The 27253-nt window shown below is 42.6% G+C and overlaps 1 protein-coding gene across 28 annotated transcripts in view; it reads left to right on the forward strand.

Moving 5' to 3' along the window:
* KIAA1217 (KIAA1217 ortholog) overlaps positions 1-27253 on the forward strand; it is an 850426-nt gene that overhangs the window by 670576 nt on the left and 152597 nt on the right. For all 28 annotated transcript variants that reach the window (XM_054436086.2, XM_063669656.1, XM_063669658.1 and 25 more), the window contains one exon: positions 12531-12729. In XM_054436086.2, the coding sequence (XP_054292061.1) occupies positions 12531-12729 (199 nt within the window). The remainder of the gene's footprint in view (positions 1-12530; positions 12730-27253) is intronic.

A 27253-nucleotide genomic window follows, 5' to 3' on the forward strand; every position in this document is an offset into this window, starting at 1 on the left:
TTCACACCCTGCCATTAACCTTTATTCCTACTTTCAGAATAGAGATTTGACATTGCTTAGTGGGATTTTCCCATCATAAGTAGTACAGAGTTTGGGATTCCCTCCCGCTATCCTTTTTTTCTTCTGCTTGAAACAAATAAATCTTCAGTACTGACTTTCCTTTTCTTTCTTTTTTTTTTTCCATATCAGCAAATAATTGTATATCTGAAATTTTTCTTGAAGTGCTTTTTTGGCATTTACAAGCATTTTAAATTATAATGCTGTTTTTCGGAGACGGAATAGATGAAGGTTAAGGTTGGAAATCAAAGGTGATCTTCCTCCTTTAGTGAATGAGTAACTCTGAGATCCTCTCCAGATGTCACATTCTGTTTTGAAATTGGATGTAACTATTTACCTATCTCACAAGACCAAGATGAAGGCATGGTGGATCCATTAAAGGTTTGTTCCTACCGTTCTCCTCTCACATAGGATCCCAGAAGCTACAGGACTTCCCAAGTACAGCAGGAAGCTGAGCCATCTAGAATCACCCTACTGAGAGTAATAGCAGCTTACTACCTAAGGAAAGCTAAATGCTTGGCATCTTTTATAACTTACCAATTGCTGTCCCATGCAACTTTTTCCCAATTACTTCTTACTTTATCAAGTAGATATTCTGATTATTTTATGAAAGTGAGAACTGAGGTTCAGAAAGGTTTCATATGGAGTTGCACCGTGAGTTCATGGCAGGATTGGAGTCTGCTTTTCATAAAATAACCTGATAAAAACAGTAAGTTCTCTCATTATAAATTTTGTCTTCTGTCCATCTCTTCGAACACTGGTATACTTTCCTAGAGCAGGACTAGAGGAAAATCAGAATCTTTGGTGCAGAAAGCTAGTTAGAACTTTCACAATTTTTTTTTTTCATTTGAAAATCATTCCAGTGAAATTGGGCAGGTGGTGGTGGTGGTTGTTTTGGACTGACGGGAGGGGGAATGTGTTTGAAATTAACAGTGAACTCTATTCCCAGGATGTATGGGGAGGGTCTGGCCATAAGCTCTGAGCCTTGGTGACCCCAGGAACCCACAAGAGTCCCTCTTGCCCCGTTCCCTGTGGCCTTCTCCACTGTGGAGTGATGAGCTCTCCCATGGCACAGCCCATACCCTCACTGAGGGTGAGGGCCTTTGCTAGCAAGGGAAGCCTCTTTGGTTTGGCAACAATGCAATTAAGCTTTAGGGGTACCATTCCGTGGCTTGGGATCCCACATCTTCTCCATATAGCACTGAAGCCTAGGTTGCAGAGATGAGTTTAAAAATGGCTTTTGTTAAGAAGGCCTTCCAAGATGTGTACTTAGCACCATGTTATGCTGGTTGTATTTTACTTGAGATTTCAAAGGCTACAAGCAGGTTTCTTTCCTTTTATCAGTATAATAACAGCAATCCTCACACAGACACCTTTTATCCTATAGCCTTTTAAAGTGCATTCCTGACTCTCTGAATTACAAAAGCATCTGCAGCCTTGCTCAGACCTCAACCAATGAGGATTTTGGCAGCCAAAGCCTGTTCAACGTTTTGCTTGTTTATAAGGCATTACTTTTCTTGTTTCAGAAAGAAAGGAGAGAAAGAATAAATTAATTGTTGTATTCAAGGCAACTTGCAATAAAAAGACATCTACCTGGCTGGGCGAGGTGGCTCACGCCTGTAATCCCAGCACTTTGGCAGGCCGAGGCGGATGGCTCGCGAGGTCAGGAGATCGAGACCATCCTGGCTAACACGGTGAAACCCCGTCTCCACTAAAAATACAAACAATTAGCCAGTCATGGTGGCGGGTGCCTGTAGTCGGTCCCAGCTACTCGGGAGGCTGAGGCAGGAGAATGGTGTGAACCCGGGAGGCAGAGCTTGCAGTGAGCCGAGATCACGCCACTGCACACCAGCCTGTGCGACAGAGCGAGACTCTGTCTCAAAAAAAAAAAAAAAAAAGACATCTACCCTAAGGTAGATACACTGAAAATCAAAAGGCAAAATCTCATAAGAAGAGGAAGCAAATTTTCAAATGTAGGTACTATGATTAACTTGGACATTAAATTTACTTTCAAGCTTCCCGACATACATGATATTTTACATAATTCTCATTATATGACAAGGTAATACTTATTAATCCTTCAGGAAGCAAAATCATATTCTTTGTTTCAAATTCTAAAAGAAACATTGTTCATGCCTTTATAAAAGGTACACTGATCAGCATAGTAGGCAGGACCAATAAGTAAACAGCAGTATTCTTCATGTGGCTTTTGTTTTTTTAGAGACAGGATCTTACTGTGTGACCCACGCTGGAGTACAGTGGCATGATCATAGCTCACTGCAGCCTCGAACTGCCAGGTTCAAGGGATCCTCCCACATCAGCCTCCAGAGTAGCTGGGACTACAGGTGTGCACCACGACTCCTGGCTCATTTTCATGTTTGTTTTTTGTGGAGATGGGATGTTGCCAAGGTTGGTCTCAAACTCCTGGCTTCATTTATCCTCCTGCCTCAGCCTCTCAAAGTGCTGCGATTATAGGTGTGAGCCACCACACCTAGTCCAGGCTTTTAATTTTGTATTGGCAACACGAAAAGAAGAAAACACATCACTGAATAAAAATTGCATGAACGTATTTCTGAAAGGGGTGAAAGTCTGAGTTAATGAGATCCAGACTTGGAACTTACCGATGATCTAATTTTCTAACTTGGTAGAAGGATGCTAAATGGAGATCATAGTCGAGCTAGGCTTTATTTTCTTTAAATAGCTTTTATCTCATTCTGGCTTTGGGGAGGAGTCAGAGAGCAGTCAATTTGAGGTGGTATTTCAGTAGAGTTTATGTCATGTTACAGGTAGGCCACAAGGCAGGCAGGTGGCAGGTTGATGTCTAATCCTGGAGTTAAAAAGGCTACCCTGCCTTCTGATCTGATAAGAACCCCCGTCTCCTCTGCAAGGCAACAGATTTAGCAGCTCCTCTAGGTGGAACCAAACCTCTTCAAGGGAAAAAAAAGAATACTGTATCATCTACAAACTATGAAGGGTTGAAAGGTAGAAAATATCTCTGGGATCATAGAAAATTGCTAAAATTCCAAATTTACCTAGAATCAAACTTTAAGAGCCTTTAAATTAAATTACTGTAATGGTATCAGAACTACAGATGTGGAAGTCTGTCTCTTTAAAAGGTGGAGTGCGATCTGCATGTCTGAAATTGATTTGATGGCCTTGGCACTTTTCTTAACTGTATCGTTTTGTAGAATTGGAAGTTCTTACAATTCTGGATTCTTGCCAAATATTGCATGGCATGAAAATGAAAACGCGTTTCCCTTCCCATGTTTTCCCTGTGCATTTGTGTTGTCATTTCAGGGGACATCTCTAACGACAAGTTCTTAAACCTAGAATCCAATCATACAGAATACACAAGAGAAGACAGGAATGGGCATGAATACATTCAGGTCACCACAGACAGGAATCCTTCTGGATTCTAAATGTTTTATGGGAAAGTTCCCTTCTTCTGACCTATTCTTTAAAAATATCATGCCTATTTAGTAATTCTCTGATTTGTAAAAACAACATATTCTTATTTTGGAGAAATAAAGCAAGTATGTCACTCTTATCCTAAGCAAACTAATGCAGAACAGAAAACCCATTGCAGCATGTTCTCGCTTATAAGTGAGAGCTAAACATTGGGTACACATGGGTATAAAGATGGCAACAATAGACACTGGGGACTCCTGGAGCGGGGAGGCAGGAGGAGAGCAAGGGTCGAAAACCCAATGAATACTATGCTTGTTACCAAAACACCGGGGGTTTGGTCTAGGTTCTGCTGCTCAGCAAACAGAAAACCAATCACTGAGACAAGTATTGCCAAGGAAGAAGGCTTTGATCGGGTGCTGCAGCCAAGGAGACAGAAGCTCAGTCTCAACTCCATCTCCTTGACTGACTAGAACTAGGGGTTTATATAGCAGGGAAGAAACGTAAGAACACGTAAGAAAAAAACAACTGAGAAGGGGCAAGGATGAATGAGGGGTGTGGCATCTGGTGTGGTGATCTGGTGAGTTTCAGTTCTTTGATACTTTTTTGAGAGGCCTAAAGGTGTTTCCTGAGGAAGGAACTCAGATAAAACAAATACTAGTTTCCAGCTTTGAGACCAGAACAATTTCTTGTTCAGTTTATCAAAAAAAATAATCTATGGGACTGTTGGGTCAGTTTCATGCTCACTGCCTGGGTGACGGGATCAATTGTACCCCAGACCTCAGCATTTTGCAATATACCCATGTAACAAACCTGCACACTAAAATAAATCTAAATCTAAAATAAAAGGTGAAATTATTTAAAAAGAATGTTACCCGTAATGCCACCATCAAAAGAAAACTAATGCTAGTATTTGGCTATATTGTGTCCAGTTACTAAATTGTACACCAAAATTCCATTAAAACCCCTTTATTATGATTGTGTAGTACTCTAGAGTACACAGACATTGTAATTTGTTAACCAGCCTTCCAAATTATTTCAAGATTTACTTATTCTATTAAAGATGTAATATGTACAGATTTGCTTCCTGACACTCCAGTACAAGAACTACCACTTTTCTTAATTTTCCCAAATCAAACTAATCTATCCTGGCTTCAGCAATTATTGAGAAATTCATCCTCATCATATTAAGGGGAAGCATTGTCCCCTCACTTGGAGTCATAAGGAAATCTTGAGGAGCTTGTCCAATCCAATAAAACCAGGCCAGGGCCTCTGAGTCTCCTGGGACTCATAGTGAATTGCTTTCCGTGCAGCCTGTTTGCATCCAGGTTTATGGGGACATTTGCCAAGTATCCTAAGTGTGAGCACCTGGTTCCACCCACTCTAAGCATGTCACACATCCATCCTCCCAGTAGTGGGTCACTTCTTGCAAATGGAATACAGGTCTTCCCAATTTGAAGAGCACCATCCTCACCACTGACACCAAAACTGCCACCCTCTTCTTGGCTCTGGGAAGTCATCCACTCCCCTCTTCCTGCGCAATTAGGAACTTCCTCCTTTTCCCTTCTGGAGGCAAGTCCAGATTTCTTTTCCAAATACCTTTACCTTCTAACCCCAATTTAGGGAGAGAGTCTTCAGAGTGGCCTCTATAGCATGGGGATACCATTAACAACCCTTCCCTGTGGGAAGACCTTAGAACTTAAAGGCTTGGCAGTTTCCCAGGAGGCAATGGCTAGCAATAGAAGTTCCATGAATTTTTTGTTTGTTTCTGACAACCACAAGGACAAGGTAAATTAACAATACCTCAGAAGATGAATCTGACACACAGATAATATTCTATGGAGAGTATTTGCATAGTGTGGTGCTTCTTTAAACAATGAGGAAGAGCTCTTTTCTGCACAGAGGTGTCCTTGTCATTTGTTTGTTTGCAGCTGTAGGAGGGCAGGGGGCTTTGCATGGTGACAGTGGGTTGGCAGAGGGGTCCCGCCTGGCTCACTTCACTCCACACAGTGGATGCCTCAGTGCAGGGATGACTGTGGCTGGCTCCATATGAGCTGCCCTTGGGCGGGGGGTACTGGGTATCACTGCCCTTTCATCTTTCCAATCTGATAATGAAATAATACACACAGAGAAGGAAAGTGTGGAAACAAAAGATGCAGTTGTACTTTGCCCAACTGCTGAATCGTCTGATTTCCATCCAGAACAAATGCCATTCTGTTTTCACAGGTGAAAATCATGAATAATGTCTGGGTACTCTTTGGATGGAAAAGGGAGAAATGTGTTGAAATATTAGCATTGAAGAAACAGGATATAAACTGAGTGTATCAAGGATATTTCATCAAAATAAATCCTAGAGAAAATGCTTCCCCTTTGTCCAAGTCAGGAAAGAGAAATACTAATTATCAGACCTCAACTTAAGCTAGGAGAAACATGAGAATCTCAGATATGCACCGTTGGAAGTTGGTATTAAAATGTGGTTAGTGAATGTAGATCTATCTTATTGAAAGGCCCAGAAGTTCCCGGTTACTAGTCAGCCTGGCACGTATCCACAAACTGCTCACATGCAGCATCCAGATGTCCACTAAACACTCGATTTTGTGTGTGTGTATATTTTACTGTAGATTAACAGCAGGACCCTCTAGTGCCTGCATCCAAGGTTTCTATTAAAAACAAAAGCTGCTGATTTATTCTCCTCTACCACCATTTCTCTGAGTCTCTAATGCCAGATCCACCCCAAAATTACAAGATCATAATAAAACTAACTACAGTTCTCTTCTCCATTTGTGTTGCAGTTCTCACATCCACCCGTTGCATTTTAGAATCATGGGTGTCTCAGTCTATTCCCCAGAGTGATCATAATTGCAAGAATGGCACTGGGGAGATAATTGACTCAGATTTTGCTTTTCTGTCCATAAGCCACAGAAGCCGTGGGAAGTTGCCAAGAAGACATGCATAGCTAAGCCCTGCTGTTCTTTTTTTAAATTTTGTATTCTTCTATTATTTTTTAGAGATGGGAGTCTTGTTCTTTCTCCCAGGGTGATGTGCAGTGGTGTCACCCTAGCTCACTGCAGCTTCAACCTCGGGCTCAAGCCATCCTCCTGCCTCAGCCTCCCCAGTAGCTGGAACTACACGTGTGCAGCACCACACCGGGCTAATTTTTTAATTTTTTGTACAGACAGAGTCTCACTAGGTGGCCCATGCTGGTCTCGAACTCCTGGGCTCAAGCAATCCACCTGTCTAGGCCTCCCAAAGTGCTGGGGTTGCAGGTGTGAGCCACTGTACCTGACCCCAGGGCTCGCTGTTCGAAATATACACCTGGCTGTTGGTCACAGGACTCACCAGAGAATGACAGGTGGCCACCTGAAGGAAGAAGACCTCAGCTGATGCTGTCACCAGGGATGGGTTTATGTACGGATGGGAGGTAAGATAGAAGCCAGGTGTGCCTGATGGAGCTCCCTGTCTTCCTTCCTACCCTTAGTCCTCAACCCAGCATGGACATTAAAGACTGGAAACTAGGAGGAGGGCAGAAAATGGGAAAAAGGCAACTGCACTGTGGCTTGTAGAAAAGACTCTGTAAGCAAAATTTAGAAGCGTAGAGCTTCCATAGTGAGAGTTTATTAATTTTCCTTTGGAGTACCGTGAAGCAGGAATGGTAGAGAAAACCTAAATTCTGTGGATGATTTATTTGTTAATTTAATATTTTGTTCCTGGAATTTTTAATAAGAGTACCTAGCAACTAGAATGTTCTCTTCAACTGAAATCAGAATTTTGACTAGGTTTGAGTTGAAAGTTTCACAAGTGAAAGAAATGGGGCTAAAGTGTCTGAATGTCATGATTAAATTAACCACGTCCTTTAATGAGTGCTAGGAATGAGTCATTCCAAATATATTTGCATGTGGAAAACTTCATTGTATTTTCAAATGCCCTGTGGCAAATTGAGCACTAATTAGGATGAAGTAAAACTTCATCACGGCAATGTTGATTTTTCTTTTCACAATAGAATGTAATCTGAAGCAAAGTGAATACCTTGACTAGCCAGACACCACACTGTTCCTGGCAATTAACATATTATGTAAAGCTACATTTGCAGGTTCATTTTCTGGACCTCGGCATTTCAATTTAGGGTTTAGGGGTCTGAAAACGGGAATGAAAAATACGTCATCAATACCTCTAGCTCTAACTGTCTTTTATCTTTGTTATCTCCAAATCCAATAGCATTGCAAAGAATATGAATAAATCCGATCTCCCTCAAAAAACAGTGCACTTGGCGAACATTTCAGCAAATATTTGTTCACGATGTTAAAATGACATCATGGCTGTCTCTTAAAAATTAATGCTGTTCAACTATGTTGCATACACTTGAGGACATAAATGTGGAAAGCCAGATCTTAGCACTACCTAGCTATACATTTCTGTGGAGCAGGTGCTATAGGATAAATAATTCGAAGGAAATCTCAGTAAACTTTTTTTCTGGGTGACATGATCTTTTCTTCTTATATGATGTGTACTTAGAGTTAGAAAGTTTTGGTCCTGCAAGGGATCTGAGACACCAACTAGCTCAACCTCTGGCCTTACAGATGAGATAGCTGTGACTCAATGAGGTTATACATGGACCGGTTTCTGGCAGGAGCTGAACTAGAACTAGCATTCCCAGACTCCTGGTTAAATAAAAATTTTAGGCAGGGTGCAATGGCTCACACCTGTAATCCTAGCACTTTGGGAGACTGAGATGAAAGGATCGCTTAAGCTTAGGAGTTTGAGACCAGCCTGGGCAACAAAGTGAGACCTCGTCTACTAAAAATTAAAACAATTAGCTGGGCATGATGGTACACACCTGTAGTCCCAGCTACTCAGGAGGCTGAGGTGGGAAGATTGCTTGAGCCTGGGAGATGGAGGCTGCAGTGAGGCATAATCTCACCACTGCACTCCAGCCTGGGCAATAGAGACCCTGTCTGACTTGAAGGAATGAATGAATGAATGACCAACCAACCAGACTTAACCACTGGTGTCAACTCTGGAGTGCGCCACACGTGATCTTTGCTCCTTTCATTTGGTAGAATTTCAGGGCAAGCTGCTTTTTCTATTTTCTCAGTGGTAATCAGTAGTATGAGGTTACAGGGAAGGTTAAATAAGATTACCACATGACAGTTACTTGGTACAGAGCAGCAGGCACCTGATATGTTGGGTCCTTTATTTCTTCCCTCATCCTTTCATTCGGAAGAGAATATTTCTAGAGGGTCAATCACAGATGCAGAAGAGGAGAGAGCTGCAATGAGCTAATTACACCAGCATGTCTTGGTGACAGAGAGACCTCTTTGAAGAAGAGAAGAATAGAAAGGACAAGTGGGGTTCAGGTGGCCTGATTATACAGACCACTCCCTTCCTGCATGACCCCAAAGGTCTTACCATTTGGGTTTGTGGGTTTGGGGTTCCCTAATGATTTGGGGAAGTCTTTACAAGGCTGTGATGGAAACAGAGGGAGATTAGTGTCATGGATCTCCATGGAGCAAGGAGGAAAATCCAGTCTTACGGACCCTTGAGTCCTGCTCACGTGGCTCAGAGAATATTCCCACCATCCCCTGCTTCCTCCTCAGTTAGGCGTAGCTCTCCACTCAGCAGCTTAGGGTAGCAGCTTCAAACACCAAGCTGTAGGCCATGCATGACTGAGAAAAGTTTTCACCAGAGGCAAAATGAGAACACTAACTCCAATATAAAGAATTTTTCACTAGATCAAACCTGAAATTGTGTTTGCTTCCCCTTTTTTTGGTATTAAAGTATCTTTCCTTTCTTATGGTAAAAAAATCATACCACAGAGAGTAAGATTTCTTTAATGCCTCTTACTTTGCAAAATAAAATCAACATCCCTGTATTGTAACCCCTCATAAATTTGGGGGGAATATTTTTTTAGAAATTTTCATCTATGAAATATAAAATAATGGGAATTATGATTATGGAAATAAGCTCCAGAGAGTTTAGCTTTCTCCATGGTTCTTACTAATATGAATATGTGAGCATCGTAGCAGCTTAGCCAGGAGGAACCATTAAAATTGGTGTTGGTCAGTGGTGGTTTGCTTGCAAGGCACAGAATTATCCCAAACTAGTGCAAGAACAAAAATTGAATTAATTGAAGGAATTCATTGGAAGGACCCCACAGTGTACTGGAAACGGAAAGTGGGAAGCCCAGGAGACCCCAGATGGCTTCTGTCTTATCTTTTGTGCTCTCTGAAGATCATGGGGGTCTCACATATCTGTTTTTTTAATACAGATTCGCTTTATTTTTTTTTCTCTGCCCTTCTTTTCTGTTTCACTTTTCCTGCCCATTTTAACCACAGCTTCAAGTTGAAAACAAAGTTGTTTCAAGTTCTCCATAGACATTGACTAATAGATGCTCTGTCCCAGATCCAAATTTACAATTGAGAGAATTTAATTGGACCAGCTAAGTTCAGGTAGCTACTTCTTGACCCAATCAGGAAAGACATTTCCAGGGGCGAGAATTTGATTGATCCAGCTGAGATCAGGTGACTACTGTTTAGTCCAATCAGGAAAGACCAGGCTGGGAGTGGGTGGCCCTGCACTTTATTGCTCAGTTCAGAGCAACCCTGGCACCTCCCTCACCTACACTCTTCCTCCTCCCCGGATGCCCCTTTAAACTCAGCAGTTACTGCCCCAAACTCCTTCTGCACTCAGGGTGATGCACCTCTTCATTCTTCCTGTCCATCTATTGCATATATATTATCTTTTGCTCCCATATAGACCTTACATGCTTGACGAGCTCAAGAACTTTTATCTCTGGTCCACTTTTACCCATGGTGCCTAGCACTGTTCCAAAATGCTATTTTGACTTTTTTTTTTTCTAACATATCAGATCACAGCGTATTTGGCACAAGTGTCAGCAATTTCCATTGTCTTTTCTCTGAACTAAATGATGTCTCAGCAGCAAGCTGGCATCAGAGGGGAGGGTACTGCGTGTGAGGAGACTGCTAATATGTAGTGATCGTTTTCAGTGAAAACATGAATAACAACAAAAAGAGGAGTTTACGTTTGGAGCTAAATAGCTACGTATAGGAAGTGAGGGGAGAAAAAATATATAGCCCTGCATCACTGATTTTTCTACTTACCTAGCACTACGATGACCCTGAACAAGAAACAGAGATTTGATTTTGATTTTCTTCAAGGATTATTACCTTCTGCAATGGAAAATGACAACTCATCAAATGTATGGTTTCTGCCATGAGCTATAAAGATGACCAAACAGCGGAGGTTATAAATGTAGCCATGTTGCTTAAAGTAACATTATTTCTTGGCTATCTTGCTAAACTGAATCTATCTTCTTTAAAAAAAAAAATGTCAGGAATGAGGACATCATACCTTGATATTCTGCTGAGCACAGTAAGGAGGAAGCTACTTCACTGAGGACCACGTGAATTTGTCTAAATCTTGGTGAACTGGGCAGTGATTTAGGGATAATTTTCCTGGTCAAATATTTGTAATGTGTGTCAAAGCCAGATCCCCGTAACAGAAGCAGACTTTGTAAAAAATAATCTAGGAATGCACCACTTTGGGGACTTGCACAGAAAAATTAACCGAATGAGACAATTTGACTCTTAATGCATGTCCTTTCTGGTCATGAGATTGGCATGTAATCTGAGCTGAGTTTCCTGTAGAACACCCAGTCATCTCCTTGAAGCCACATCCCTTAAGAAACACAGGGAGGAAGGTACTGACCTTATCCCTGCTTTCCTCTATGGGAAGGTCCTGAGAGGCATATAGGAAGGTGTGATTGTCTGGATAATGCAATTGGTTCTGTTGAGAGGGGTCTTCTTGTACTTTTAGCAAGAAGCTGCTCATTCCATTCTCAAAGGGTACCACTAGAGTATCAGGCACACCTTGGGCATCCCTGAAACAAATCTGTAGCCCAAACCTCAAGGCAGGACTGGCTAAAGAATTCTCAGGGTACCTTGTTCAAAAATCATTAATAAGGCCGGGCATGGTGGCTCACACCTTGGAATCCCAGCACTTTGGGAGGCTGAGGCCGGTGCATCACCTGAAGTCAGGAGTTTGAGACCACCCTGGCCAACGTGGAAAAACCCCATCTCTACTAAAAATACAAAAATTAGCTGGGCATGGTGGCACATGCCTGTAATCCCAGCTACCCGGGAGGTTGAGGCAGGAGAATTGCTTGAACCCAGGAGGCAGAGGTTGCGGTGAGCCAAGATGGCGCCATTGCACTCCAGTCTGGGCAACAAGAATGAAACTCCATCTCAGAAAAAATAAAATAAAATAAAAATCTCCCTTGCAATGTGAGTTTACTGATTGTGGAAACAGTCTTGGTATGAGACTCTGAAAGACCAGTTGTGTTCAATTTACTCTGGTATGAGTAGCTCATCCATCTAGGGTGCATAGAAGAGTATACAGTCCCATCTGTTGTGAAAGCACTGTTAGAATTTGTCTGGCAAAAGGAATTGTTTTGCCATCACTTTCCTATAATGTGGCTTGTCCTCAACTCCCTGTTCAAAATGCACCACATAAGTCAAACAATAAAAATCTTAATGGAGAGCAGGTGCAACGGGTCACGCCTATAATCGTAGCACTTTGGGAGGCTGAGGCAGGCAGATCACCTGAGGTCAGGAGTTCAAGAGTACTCAAAGTACTCAAAGCCTGGCCATCATGGTGAAACCCCATCTCTGCTAAAAACACAAAAACTAGCCGGGCATGTTGGGGAGCACCTGTAGTCCCAGTTATTCAGGAGGCTGAGGCACAAGAATTACTTGAACACAGGAGGCGGAGGTTGTAGTGAGCCGAGATCACGCCACTGCACTCTGGCAATAAATAAATAAATAAATAAATAAATAAATGCAATGGAACACTTAAGGGCAATGTTATTTTCCGGTAATTTTCACAACTGATACTTTGACCCACTGGGTCTTTAGTTTTCTCTATCTAACCCTTCTGATGGACTTCCCCCTTGCCATATTATTTTTCCAGATTAATAGAAATGGCATTAGACATATTTTCAACACGATTAATAATAGTCTATTTTCCCACTTTCTTTAAAATGCCTTTTGCAGACAAGGAGCCCCAAACTGTCTCACAGTCCTCAACCACCCAGTCTGGGTGACCCGGTCGAGCATTTATCAGAGACGTCCGCTGATTCTTTGGAAGCCATGTCTGAGGGGGATGCTCCAACCCCTTTTTCCAGAGGCAGCCGGACTCGCGCGAGCCTTCCCGTGGTGAGATCAACCAACCAGACGAAAGAAAGATCTCTGGGTAAGCTTTAGAAGGCAGTTTCTAATGCCCCTTTCTTACTGAATGTGTTTCTTGTTATACTACTGAACCTGTACCCTTTCATTCAACATTAATTTGATCTTGATTTGCAAATACTCTAGTACTGGGAAACTTCATTGGTTTAATATCGAGCATTGAGGATTCGCGTGCTGGGTAATCAGGTCAAGTGCAAGCTGATTTTGAGGCTTGGCACATTCAGAAGTGGTTGGGATTAGCAATTCAAGCCAAGAGGCTAGTAGTATTTTACCTGTGTTCCTGCCACTGTGCAGCAGGAGTCCCCAGTCCCCAGGCCATGGACCAGTACCAGTCTGTGGCCTGTTAGGAACCGGACCGCACAGCAAGAGGTGAGCAGAGGATGAGCAAGCATTACCGCCTGAGTTCCGCCTCCTGTCAGATCAGCTGTGGCATCAGCTTCTCATAGGAGCTGAACCTTATTGTGAACTGCATGCTCCTTATGAGAGTCTAACTAAAGCCTGATGATCCCAGATGGAACAGTTTCATCCTGAAACCATCCGCCATCCGTGGAAAAATTGTCTTTCATGAAACCAGTCCCTGGTGCCAAAAAAAACTGGGGACCAGTGCTCTATAGGAAATTATGAGGAACTGACCATAGAATTTTCCTCTTCTCACCTTGCAAACCTCCTCTCCAGTCCCAGAAGCCAGGACAGTTGGCATTTGTACCCAGTGGTGTCGGTTTCCACCAGCCCTGCTGCACCTGTCTGGTAGCCCAGTGGAGGAGATGACAAAAAGGGACAATGTGGCTAAAATCTGCATGACTATTCATAAGAACCATAAACACGAGGCTGTTCCCACTACCGCGTGAAAGGATAGAGGGGCTTGGTGTATGTAGTGCACAGCTTTTCTGAAAGGCAGAAAAATTCTTTTTATGATTTTACCACGTATCATTTCCTTTTTCTTGTATTGGAAGTTCACTTTCTATCTTGCTTTGCTTTTTTAATTTCTTTTTTTGGCGCTTTAACAAAATGGACAAGTCGTGAGGATTTAGACCTCTCTGTCAAGGGGGCAGATGTTTCTTATGCTTCATTGTCATGTTAAGGTTCTGATTTGGGTACTTGTGTTTGCAAACACATGGGCATGGGAATAAGAGGGGACAGGAAAAGAGTCAACGTGCAAAAGCCTTCAGAGTCTAGCACATGCAAAAGACAGCTGAACTCTGCCATGTAAAACTGAGCGAATGCCTTGCTGGAAGAAGAAAGAAAAAGATAGATGTGAGAGAAGGTACCCTGATTTTGTTTCTTTTGCTGCAGATAATGACCCAAGCAGACTGGATTCAGACATTGTCCTAGCTGTCCTAAAAAATACCCACAACTTTGTTTTTATTTGTATTATCAATATTAATATTTAACATTAAATTTTGTGTATTTGATCTTAGGTTAGTAATCTAGGATCCTCACTGTATAAATGAGAGAAGACCACAGAAAATGTGCTTTTTGTTTATGTGTGTGTTTGCTTGTTTGAGCTCACACAGTTAATTAAATGGCAGCAGTGGGAAGTCCAGGGCTCCAGTTCCCATTAACATGATCTTACAAATGAAGGGACAAGGACACACAGGGGAGGGACACACCCAAGGAGCATCATGGGCCAAGACAGTGTCAAGATGACACAGGCTTCCACACTGTCACCAGGCTGGGGCTTTCTTTGTGGATTCAAGAAATTTGTGGTTTTTCTTTTTTTTTTTTTTTCTTGAGACAGAGTTTTGCTCTGTCACCCAGGCTGGAGTGCAATGGCATGATCATGACTCACTACAGCCTCAACTTCCCAGGTTCAAGGGATCCTCCCATCTCAGCCTTCTGAGTAGATGGGACTACAGGCACGCACCCAGGCGCCTGGCTAATTTTTTATTTTTTGTAGAGATAGGGTCTCAGGGTCTCACTATGTTGCCCAGGCTGGTCTGGAATTCCTGGACTCAAGTAATCCTCCCACCTTAACCTCACAAACTGCTGGGATTACAGGCATGAGCCAGCATGTCTGGCCTGAAACTTGTGCTTTCTTAACTCCCCTCACACTTAGGAGCCAGGCAAGGAATGGGATTTCTCCTTTGTGCTTGGAGGAAATGAGCTCAGGTCTCTGTAAAGATAACCTCAGCTCTGCAAACCAAAATGAAGATAAGAATAAATGCCTGTCCGCCTTCCCCCATACCTGGCGGAACTTTGACTCTGTCGGATAATGGATCTTTTGTCTTAAAGGAAGGAATTTCCTCTGCAGCCAAGAACGGTTGGCAGTGCAGGTTGAGACTTGCTGGGTTCAGGAACCAAGCCTTGGGGCAGAGAGGCTGCAGGAGCTGGGGCCGGCTTGCCCAAGGAATGGCTGAGGGTGGCGGGTGTTTTCGCACGGGGTGGCCGTGCTTCTGCAAATTGCTCCATTTTACTCAGCATTCTTTGCTGTAGAGTGCTGGTGTGCTGTCACAGCAGGCTGAAAAATGCATCTGACCTGTTTATTCTGCCCTCCCTGTGAGGGGCTTTTTGGCCTGCCATTTTTCACTACTCCTGGATAGAAACAAAGGAACACAGTAAGAGGAGAGGAGAGAAATGAGAAGTTTCTTGCCAAAGCCAAGGGAAGCTCTCGTTCCAGAAAATGAGGCTGGCACTGGGCCAGCTGGGTTGATGTTGCCCTTGACCGCCTCTTTGTGGCCGATTGGGGAATGTCCCCCCAGCCGCACCTGGCCCTTATGGCGTAATCCAGTTGAGCCTGGACGGGAAATAAAAAGGAAAATGTGACTCACAGCAAGTGCAAATGCAGTCTCCCTCCCAGGGGCCTTGCTCAGCTTAGTCTTTGGGAAACTCCCCGCCTGCCTGGCCTTATTTAACACACAGACGCACGGGTTCCTGGGATAAACAGTGCTCCCCAGGGAGCCCAGGCCATGAGCAGGGTGTCTACCAGCACCTGGGTGGCCCAGAAGCACAGCTGCAACTCCATGGGGCCTCAGATATGCCGACTGGATACTTTGAGCTGTAACCCCCCTGGAAACCCGCTGTTGATGCCATCTGGAAGCCCTGGGTGTCTTTTGGGATCTGTATGTTGTCACTTTATCTCAATCCACAGAGTTTTAAGTTCTCTCATGAAGCCCTGTTGATCTTGCCTTTATTTAAAATTTTGATGGTTTATCATGAATTTTTTTTTATCATTTTATTTTTTAAGAGCAATTTTTTAGGTTTGTAACAAGATCGAGCAGAAAGTACAGACGGTTCCCATACACCCTTGGCCTCCATGCCTGAACAGCCTCCCCCATGATCAGCATCCCCTACTAGAGTGGTACTTTTGTTATGATCAATGAAATGAGACCAACACATTGATATCACCCAGAGTCCATAGTTTACATTGGGGTTCACTCTTGATGTTGTACATTCTATGGATTTGGACAAAGAGGCTGTCAAGGGCAACATCAACCCAGATGGCCCAGTGTCGCCCAGGCTGGAGTGCAGTGGCGCGATCTCGGCTCACTGCAAGCTCCGCCTCCCGGGTTCACGCCATTCTCCTGCCTCAGCCTCCTGAGTAGCTGGGACTACAGGCGCCTGCCACCACACCCGGCTAATTTTTTTGTATTTTTAGTAAAGACCAGGTTTCACCGTGTTAGCCAGGATGGTCTCGATCTGCTGACCTCGTGATCCGCCCACCTCGGCCTCCCAAAGTGCTGGGATTACCAGCGTGAGCCGCCACACCCACCTGCTTTTTAAAAGTATTGCACAAAGACATTATTTATCATGATCACTGAGCTTTTGGGATACCCTTAAATTTTGCACTGGAGGTATGTGTCTTGTCGACCTCACCCCAGTGCTGGCCCCTCATGTAATCCCAGGAGCATCAGATACTGTTACTGCCAGCCCCCAGCCACGGGGCCTGGAGTAAGGAGAGTGAGGAAGCCCAGCTCCCGGCCTGTACACTGGCACATGGTGCCACAGTTTGTCACTGGAGTCCTTCCCCAGCTCAGGCAGCACAGAAAGGGGAGGGCTAGGCACCTTGAGGGTGGAGCCAGGACAAGATGGAATCCTCACACCACTCCGGCTCCTGAGAGGGGAGGAAACCTTCCCTCACTTCAGTCTGCCTGTGCCTGGAGATAAACCTGCCTGCCTCTTAGTTTCTCCACTTGAATAAGTCCTCATTTCTATTGCTTCAGTGTATTTGGGGGCTGGGAGAAATGCAGGAAGGCGGAGCATGGTGCATTTCACAGATGATGTTAGAAGACATGCAAGAGAGAGCGTGGGGAACAGTAGCTGTGTTTTGGACCCGTCTTAGACATCACTGGTGTCTGTGTAATGGTCTCCCTCGGGTGCTGTCCAGGGATGCAACGTGTCTACTTCTCATTTGGGAGAACCATTTTGACCTTCAGACAGAGCCAAGTGACAGCAACACACAAGTCCTTTCTGAGGCTTAGAGCCTAGAAATTTACAAAGAAGAAAGGTAAAGAAAGAAATTGATGAGTTCAGCAGCACCCATTCATCCCATCGCCAGGTTCCAACAACCTATCGTGTCTAAATCTGTACTTCCACAGAGTGTTGGGTTCCCAGCCCTTTCCTCTCATCCAGAGCCCAGCTGAAATTCTTTTCAGTGGAATTTATGCCATTTCTCCTTTACTCTCTCTTCAGTGAATATAGAGAAGACCAGGAGAAAGGAAGACTAAAAAGTAAAATGAAAACCGCCTTCCAACAGAATTCGGTTGCAGAAATAATTTCCATGAAAAATGGTCCTGCTGATATTAGGTCTGGAGTCTTAATGATGGAGTAGTTTCCTTTTAATCATGGTGCTGTCTTAGAAATGCCTGTCTGGAATGTGACCATGGGCGGGGGCTGGTGTCTGGCCACTGCGTAGTCGGCCTTCGGGGAAAGGGTAGCCACAAGATGTTCCCACTCTTCTGTGAGCCCTCAGGAATTTGAAAATAAGACTCATGTGAAAACAGGAACAACAGCAGCAACTTCTTGATGTAGACAGATTCCTTTGTTGACCATATTCTGAATGCATAGCTTTAGAAAAGAGACCTCACTGACCAGCCCGGCAGCCAGAGGAGTTCCCATTTCTGCAACAAACTGCCTCTGAAACACTCAGACTGGAAAAGCAAAAATGATCTTAAGTGGCATAGGAGGATTTTAGACTGGTTAGAGGGGGAAGTTCCCCAGGGGGATGAATTATTGAATATCTATGTGGCTGTTCTTTTATTCCAACGTGATTAACTTTGATGCTTATCAATCCCTATGGGAATTTAAGGAAAAGAAGGCTCATAATTGCCAGAATCTTCCATCCTGTGTACATGCAAGGCTGAGTAGGAAATCAGGGCAAAGGAATTGAGGAATTGTCTGTCTCTAAAGATGAAAACAAAGAGGGGGCAACAACTGTGAGACTGATGTGAGACTGTCTGAATGTGAACAGTTATTTCCTGAATATTCAAAAATAAACTTATTTATTTATTTATTTATTCATTTAGAGACAGGGTCTTTCTCTGTTGCCCAGGCTGGAGTACAGTGGCACAAACATAGCTCACTGCAGCCTTGAAGTCCCTGACTCAAGCGATCCTCCCACCTCATCCTCCTGAGTAGCTGGGACTACAGGTGCACACCACCATGCCCAGCTAATTTTTCTATTTTTGGGGTCTCGCTGTGTCTTCTGCTGGTCTCAAACTCCTGGCCTCAAGTGATCCTCCCACATTGGCCTCCTAAAATGTTGGGATTACATGCATGGGCCACTGCACTTGGCCCAAAAGATAAAAGAATTTTAAACAAATGAAAAGAAGTATTGCTCTGTAGAGTAAGTGAAACATTTATGAAATTTGTTTTTTCTAAGAGCTTGTAGTTATTGAAAGGTAATACTGTAAAACAAAAATTTGCAGAAGAGAGTTTCATAGCAGGTCAATAAGTTCATGGTCAGGCTCTTAGGCTGCTAGCATAGAAAATGTCAGAGCAGGCAGAGACACAACAAAAAAAGAGAATTTTAGACCAATATCCTTGATGAACACTGATGCAAAAATCCTCAATAAAATACTGGCAAACTGAATCCAGCAGCACATCAAAAGGCTTATCCACCAAAATCAAGCTGGCTTCATCCCTGGGATGCAAGGCTGGTTCAACTTATGCAAATCAATAAACATAATCCATCATATAAACAGAACCAAAGACAAAAACCACATGATTATCTCAATAGATGCAGAAAAGGCCTTCGACAAGATTCAACAGCCTTCATGCTAAAAACTCTCAATAAACTAGGTATTGATGGGACATATCTCAAAATAATAAGAGCTATTTATGACTAACCCACAGCCAATATCATACTGAATGGGCAAAAACTGGAAGCATTCCCTTTGAAAACTGGCACAAGACAGGGATGCCCTTTCTCACCACTCCTATTCAACATAGTGTTGGAAGTTCTGGCCAGGGCAATCAGGCAAGAGAAAGAAATAAAGGGTATTCAATTAGGAAAAGAGGAAGTCAAATTGTCCCTGTTTGCAGATGACATGACTGTATATTGAGAAACCCCCATCGTCTCAGCCCAAAATCTCCTTAAGCTGATAAGCAACTTCAGCAAAGTCTCAGAATAGAAAATCAATGTGCAAAAATCACAAGCATTCCTATACACCAATAACAGACAAACAGAGAGCCAAATCATGAGTGAACTCCCATTCACAATTGCTTCAAAGAGAATAAAATACCTAGGAATCCAACTTACAAGGTATGTAAAGGACCTCTTCAAGGAGAACTACAAACCACTGCTCAACGAAATAAAAGAGGACACAAACAAATGGAAGAACATTCCATGCTCATGGACAGGAAGAATCAATATTGTGAAAATGGCCATACTGCCCAAGGTAATTTATAGATTCCATGCCATCCCCATCAAGCTACCAATGACTTTCTTCACAGAATTGGAAAAAACTACTTTAAAGTTCATATGGAACCAAAAAAGAGCCCTCATTGCCAAGACAATCCTAAGCCAAAAGAACAAAGCTGGAGGCATCATGCTACCTGACTTCAAACTATACTACAAGGCTACGGTAACCAAAACAGCATGGTACCGGTACCGAAACAGAGATATAGACCACTGGAACAGAACAGAGCCCTCAGAAATAATACCACACATCTACAATCATCTGATCTTTGACAAACCTGACAAAAACAAGAAATGGGGAAAGGATTCCCTATTTAATAAATGGTGCTGGGAAAACTGGCTGGCCATATGTAGAAAGCTGAAACTGGATCCCTTCCTTACAGCTTATACAAAAATTAATTCAAGACAAATTAAAGACTTAAATGTTAGACCTAAAACCATAAAAACCCTTGAAGAAAACCTAGGCCATACCATTCAGGACAGAGGCATGGGCAAGGACTTCATGACTAAAACACCAAAAGCAATGGCAACAAAAGCCAAAATTGATAAATGGGATCTAATTCAACTAAAGAGCTTCTGTACAGCAAAAGAAACTACCATCAGAGTGAACAGGCAACCTACAGAATGGGAGAAAATTTTTACAATCTACCCATCTGACAAAGGGCTAATATCCAGAATCTACAAAGAACTTAAACAAATTTGCAAGAAAAAATCAAACTCATCAACAAGTGGGCAAAGGATATGAACAGACACTTCTCAAAAGAAGACGTTTATGCAGCCAGCAGACACATGAACAAATGCTCGTCATCACCGGCCATCAGAGAAATGCGAATCAAAACCACAATGAGATACCATCTCACACCAGTTAGAATGGCGATCATTAAAAAGTCAGGAAATGACATGTGCTGGAGAGGATGTGGAGAAATAGGAACACTTTTACACTGTTGATGGGACTGTAAACTAGTTCATCCATTGTGGAAGACAGTGTGGTGATTCCTCAAGGATCTAGAACTAGAAATACCATTTGACCCAGCCATCCCATTACTGGGTATATATCCAAAGGATTATAAATCATGCTGCTATAAACACACACGCGTATGTTTATTGCAGCACTATTCACAATAGCAAAGACTTGGAACCAGCCCAAATGTCCAACAATGATAGACTGGATTAAGAAAATGTGGCACATATACACCATGTAATACTATGTAGCCATAAAAAAGGTTGAGTTCATGTCCTTTGTAGGGACATGGATGAAGCTAGAAACCATCATTCTGAGCAAACTGTCGCAAGGACAGAAAACCAAATACCACATGTTCTCACTCATAGGTGGGAATTGAACAATGAGAGCACTTGGACACAGGTGGGGAACATCACACACTGGGGCCTGTCGTGGGGTGGGGGGATTGGGGAGGGATAGCATTAGGAGATATACCTAATGTAAATGATGAGTTAATGGGTGTAGCACACCAACATGGCACATGTATACATATGTAACAAACCTGCACGTTGTGTACATGTACCCTAGAACTTAAAGTATAATAAAAAAAAAAAAAAGAAAATACAACAACAACCACAACAACAAAATGTCAGAGCATTCTCTCTAGCATCAGAACCAGCACCCTGGCCTAAGTAGCTGGGAGTGGGTGGTTAGGGTGTCTGGCTGGAATCACCCATACCAGTCTCTTCCTAGTACACCTGCTGCTACCACTGAGGCTGGAAAGCAGAATCTTTCTGGAATATCCAATGTGCTGGGTTCTGGAAGGTGAGAAGCAAGGCAGTTGTGGAGGCTTGGGTTTTTTGTTTTGTTTTGTTTTTTTCAGCATTATTTGCCAAGGTCCCAGGGCACGGCCACCAGCTTGATCGGGTTGAGACTGCTGGGGCAGGCATCCATCTCTCTAGCACTGAAGTGAAGGTGAGGCCCAACTCTGCATCAGTGCTGGCAGCTTCCAATCAAGGCAGCATGGCTTTGGAATCACACCTGACCAGAGTTTAAGGAAGCTTCCTCTTTACCAAACCAGGTCTATAGTCACCCAGTTTTACTGTGAAGATTCAGCCTAGTGATTCTGCAAGCCATTTAATAAATCCATTTTTTTAACTGGCTGAACCAGTTCAGTTCTCTGCAACTGATCTCTGACTGCACAGGGGCCTAACTTACTATATTTGTAGATATTGTAGTGCTGCCTGTTCTGTGTGTTTCAGGAAATAGGACAAGTGCTGGAGGGTATAGGTTGATGACTTCTGGAGGCTTGGCGGGGAGCTGTAAGTGTGGTTTTCAAACTATGTTCTAGGGAACATGGAAGTTCTATATTATAAATACTGCAATTTCATGTAAGATATCATTTGTAAAATGAGCTGATGCTAAACTGGTAAAAAATACAATAAAATAAAACCCATACACACAATAAAAATTAAATAGAACAGTAGTATGGGGGAAAAAAGGAGGGAGGGAAGGAAGGAAGGAAGGAAGAAAGGAAGGAAGGAAGGAAAAGTTATGAGGAAATTTCAAAAGAAAGAGAGGGAGAAAGAGAGAGAGGGAGGGAGGGAGGGAAGGAAGGAAATGAATAAATGTCCTTTATACTCAGCAGGAGTCTTGAAATACTTTAATTTGCCAAAACATTATCTCTTAGTTTTCTCACACTTGATGTAATGAATGTCCTGAGAGGTAGTTTTTTAAAAACCGAATCAATCTTTAAGTAAAACGTGGATTTCAGGCTAAGAATTAACCATTGTAAGGAATATGTCAAAAATTTCTTCAGTATAGTGAAACATGCTTTTGTGATACAAGCATCCCCCCAGTTTGTCCTTTATCAACTAGGATTTTCATATATGAGGCTTGCTGAAAAGAGGCAGGGTTGTCCAGGTTTACTCACTTGGCTCCCAATTCACCCATAAGAAAGAATGTTCTTGTAAAAGATCACATGGATTCATGATGCATTTGTGCTTACTTTAAAGAACAAAGTTGGTCAGATATACTTAGGAATCTCTTGTGATTAAAATTCCTGGGTTGAAACTCTAGAATAGATTTCTCAAACTTTGAAGCAATTGTTTAGTTAATATGGACCTGAGAGATTCTATGCCTTTTACCAAAAAAATACATCTTCTAGGATTACTTTGCAGATGGGACATAGGTAAAAAAGCATGGCCTGAAGTGAGGAGAAGATATGATGAATGACAAGGGTGTGAACCCTCAGGCACCATTATTTTAGAGGGACTTTCAGTGATCAGGGACTATGATGAGGAAACAGTCTTAGCAGTGAGAGAGGTCTTAGAGAAGATTTAGGTTCTCCTGTTTCTTTTGTGTGTGTGTGTGTGTGAGATGGAGTTTTGCTCTTGTCACCCAGGCTGGAGTGCAGTGGCGTGATCTTGACTCACTACAACCTCCACCTCTGGGGTTCAGCAATTCTTGTGCCTCAGTCTCCTAAGTAGCTGGGATTACAGGCGACCGCCAACACACCCGGCTAATTTTTGTATTTTTAATAAAGACAAGGTTTACACTATGTTGGCCAAGCTGGTCTCGAACTCCTGACCTCAGGTCATCCACCCACCTTGGCCTCCCAAAGTGCTGGGATTACAGGTGTGAACCACCACACTCGGCCTAGGTTCTCCTGTTTCTCTTTCTTCCTTTGCAGCCAGGCTGTTGTTAAACCTAGAATATAAGTCACCTTTTTATAAAGTTAACCTAAGACTTTTCAACGCTGAAGATGGAGCTATAGGGTTAAGTAACTGGAAAGGTAACATATTTCCAAAGCCATTTCAGAAAATCAATCTGTGCATAAGTTAGAGTGAACTATTCCATTCTCTCTGCTATACCCATGATACCCCATCCTAACCCAGACACCTAGCTAATTTTGTTTTCCTGATGTGAAAAATACTCTAATTCAAAAATGAACCCTCCATCAAGTTTCAAAGACAACATAGAAGAAAGTAGGCAAGTTTTATCTATTATTTATACCTTTCTAAATCCAAATTAGATTTGATCTGGCTTCATCAAAACCAATAAAAATATAAAAGAACCATTAAAATAAGAATTAATACAAGTAGCTGTTGGATAAAATGTGTGTTCTAGAAAAATTAAGATAAAGATGATTGCTGTAATTGCAGTTAATATTAGAATATAAGACGAAAGAAGAAATGTAAGGCATTACGTAGATTGCATTATTTAAGACGAGGTTTATATCAGCTCATTAGAAAAAAAAAAGTTTTAAGGCATTATCTTCCAACAACTCTTATATCTTAATGTTTTTGACATCTGATTATCTACTAAGCAGTTATATATCACAGTTGTTTTATGAAATGTTTTCCATATGGCTGTATCTTTACCATAAAACTTCAAAATCCAACAACAGAGTATTAAGTCATGCAGTGAGAAGCCCATAACTTAGAATCTATAGATTTCCAGGGATCTAATTTAATACATGGAAAAAGTTGATGTAGTCTTGATAATTACTTTAGCCTTCAGATGGTTGGTCCTTGGCTATTAGTTGTCTTAGCAGGTTGAGTAACCTCAGCTGAAGAGGAATATTTGAGAGGCAGGTCATTGTTGAAGACTTGAATGGCGGAAGAGAGTTAGAAAAGTCATTTCTCCCACGGTGACAAAATTCCAAAATTTTTAATATGTTCCAATAATACCAGCTACTACTCTACACTTTGCCCGGGAATGAGATTGGAAATGTATGGATTTAGATGCTGTACTTTTAGATGTTCTGCAACGGTTTGGTTGGAACAAGAGACGAGACATTAGGAAATGTTACCTGAACTGTGTATAAGGGAAAAGATTGTTTATCAGTCTCTTTTGTTTCCCTTTGCCATGAAAACTCTATCTAAAATCTGTTCACCATGCCTTGCTGTTTTCATAAATGCAAAATACATTACACACATTATTTTTTTTAATTAAAAGTTTCTGGCTGAGTCAATTTTTTTTGAAAGCTAATTTTCAGATATGATCCTTTAGGTTTATTTAACTCGATACAAGTTCCCCACATTTTTAGCACTGGCTTTTAAAGAACAGTCTGAAAAATGTTAGAAATAAAATTAAGATGCAAGCCAGTTTTATGGCATACACCCAAGTAGAACTTCATCCTTGTTGTTCTCATCCTAGCAGTGGCCTCCAGAAGGCTGCCCGCTGATGTCCAGAAACTGAGATTTAGGGCAGTTTCTCATATTTCCGGCTCAGTCGAGGAACATGGGAAGGTACACGTTCTGCTTTGCTGGGGGGTAGATTATGTCTTCTTAGGCAAAGGAGTTAGTGAGAGGTCCTAGCCTACTGGCATCCAGATTTCACAAGTTAGCTCTGTGGTATGGATTTGAAACTAAGCAGGCCCCTGTCTGGAGATGAGGTTCTGTCTGGAGCAGGGAGGAGCCGGACTTTCCATCCAGGAAAGCTGCTTTCATGCAGGACAGCAGGCGAGAGCCCCCAGGCACCACCATGACGGCCTTCGGTTTCTTGTGATTCTGAGTCACTCTCTTAGGGGCTTTTATGGGAAGAATTGTGCCTACCCTCTCCCAAATTCGTATGTTGAAGTCCTAACTCCTAATACTTCAGCATGTGGCTGTATTTGGAGGTAGGAACTTCAGAGAGGTGATTATGTTAAAATGAGGTCATAAGTGTAGGTCTTAATCCGATATGACTGGTGTCCTTACAAGAAGAACAGATTTGGATATAGACGTATGCAGAGAGAAGACCTTGTGAAGACATAAGAAAAAGACAGCTATCTACAAGCCAGGGAGAGAGGCTTCAGAAGGAACCCACACAGCTGACACCTGGATCAAAATAACTCTGTTGTTTAAGCCCCTTAGCACAGCCCTACATACTTAATTGTGGCAGCCTGAACAAATGAGTACAGGGACTCCTGTCTTCTTCTTACGTCTTGTCTCCTTTGAGGGGAATGTCAGGCTTATGACAGTTGTCACAAACATATTGTGTGTCTTTCTTCAAGACATTAAAATTATGTTTGTCAAGCTTTCCATTCACTTTAATTTGTTTTTATTTCAGCACATCAACTTGGTTTCTTAGCATTCCAAGGGGAAAGTTTAAAACCTTTTTGCATATAGACTCCATTTGCACGGCTACTTTTCTTTTCGGCGATTCTCAAGCCCCATCCTCAAATTCAGCAAGTGGAAGTTGTTTGACATCTAACTGAGTTAACTGCATCCTATCAAGCGAAGCTCCTATTTTCAGCCTGCTGAGTTTGGCTTCTCAAAAGTTGGTTAATGTCATTAAAAATGATATTCCCACCAACTTTTCATTTGCAGAATTTGCTAAGGTGTTAATTGGCTTTCAGACATCCCTGGCTAAACATCTCCCTGTAATATAAAGCTAAACATCATAAAAATAAATTACTTGTTTTCCCCTCTCTTTCTGCCCCAAGTTTTGCCCTCTCTCAGGGTTTTGTTTTTTGTTTTTTGTTTTTTTTTTTATCTCCATTCATGTATTTATTAAGAATCGATTTGGTTTCTGGCACTGCTAAAGGTGCCATGATGAGTTATTTTAAAAACATATAAAATCTGGTTCTTGTATTTAAGGAATTTTCAGTATAACTAAAGACACATGGTAACTATGTAAGGACTGACTTTAAAATATCCATAAATCAGAGACTTCCCAGATGAAGCTCTGATTACACCCAGCCACCCCAGACTCCTGGCTGTTCCAGCAGTCTCTCCCCAGCACCTACATCCCTGCCGCTCTCTGCTTTGATTCACCCCACAAATGCCAGTTTCCCATACCCACATCTAGACCTCTGCCCATCAGAGAGCCCTCCGCTGGGTAAAATATTAATAGCACCCCTGCTGCCAGTCTCTGTCTCCTTACCTGCTGCATTCTAGTTTCATGACACTTCTTTAACAGAACAGTGATTCTCAGACTTCAGCAGGAGACTTGTTAAAGCACAGGTTTCTAGCCCTACCTCCTGAGTTTCTGATTCAGTAGGTCTAGGGTGGGACCTCAGAATTTGCATTTCTCACACGTTCCCGGGTGACATGGATGCTGCAGGTCAGGGGACCACTGATTGAGGGTGAGACATGCCCTCAGAAAGAATGAAATGGTTATTTCAGTGACCACCATCACCACATAAGGGCATGTGAATCAGTCCCCAGTGGAGAATGGAAAGTTGTCATTTTACATTGGCAGGAAAATATAGAGGCCCTTGCAGGGAGGAAATGCAGAGGTCTGGCCTGGATCATGTCGTGAAACTAGAGGACTGAATCCCAGCACAGGTGACTAGCCTGGACCTCACTGAGGTACTCTGGAGCCTTCCTCCTGACCCAGGTCTCTCTCTCCCCCATTCTTTGCCGTTCTTATCTTTGATCCCTACTTGATCTCTGAATCACCTCATCTGCCACCTCATTCCCCAGCTGGACACCCTTAGACTCAACATCTGACCTCCGCCCTGTTGCTCCGGTCTTGGAGGGTAATCTTTTCTTATGCCTTTGTACCACTCTACACATACATCCCAAGTTACTTCATTCAAGGATTTTCCACACCAGTGTCCTGCCCTTCTCCTGCACCAGGGACACTCTGGCTCCAAGCATGGTCAGTTTAGCAACCAGATGTTGATGTCATTCATGGTGTGGATGAGGCAAAGGACCAGTGCTTAAGGCCAGTGCACCTGAGAATGTCCCTGGAAAAGAAAGTTCCTTTGGAACAAGATGCTCTATGCTTTGATTCAGTAATTGG

The sequence above is a fragment of the Pongo pygmaeus genome, chromosome 8 (genome assembly GCF_028885625.2).
Source record: "Pongo pygmaeus isolate AG05252 chromosome 8, NHGRI_mPonPyg2-v2.0_pri, whole genome shotgun sequence".
Classification (NCBI taxonomy): domain Eukaryota; kingdom Metazoa; phylum Chordata; class Mammalia; order Primates; family Hominidae; genus Pongo; species Pongo pygmaeus.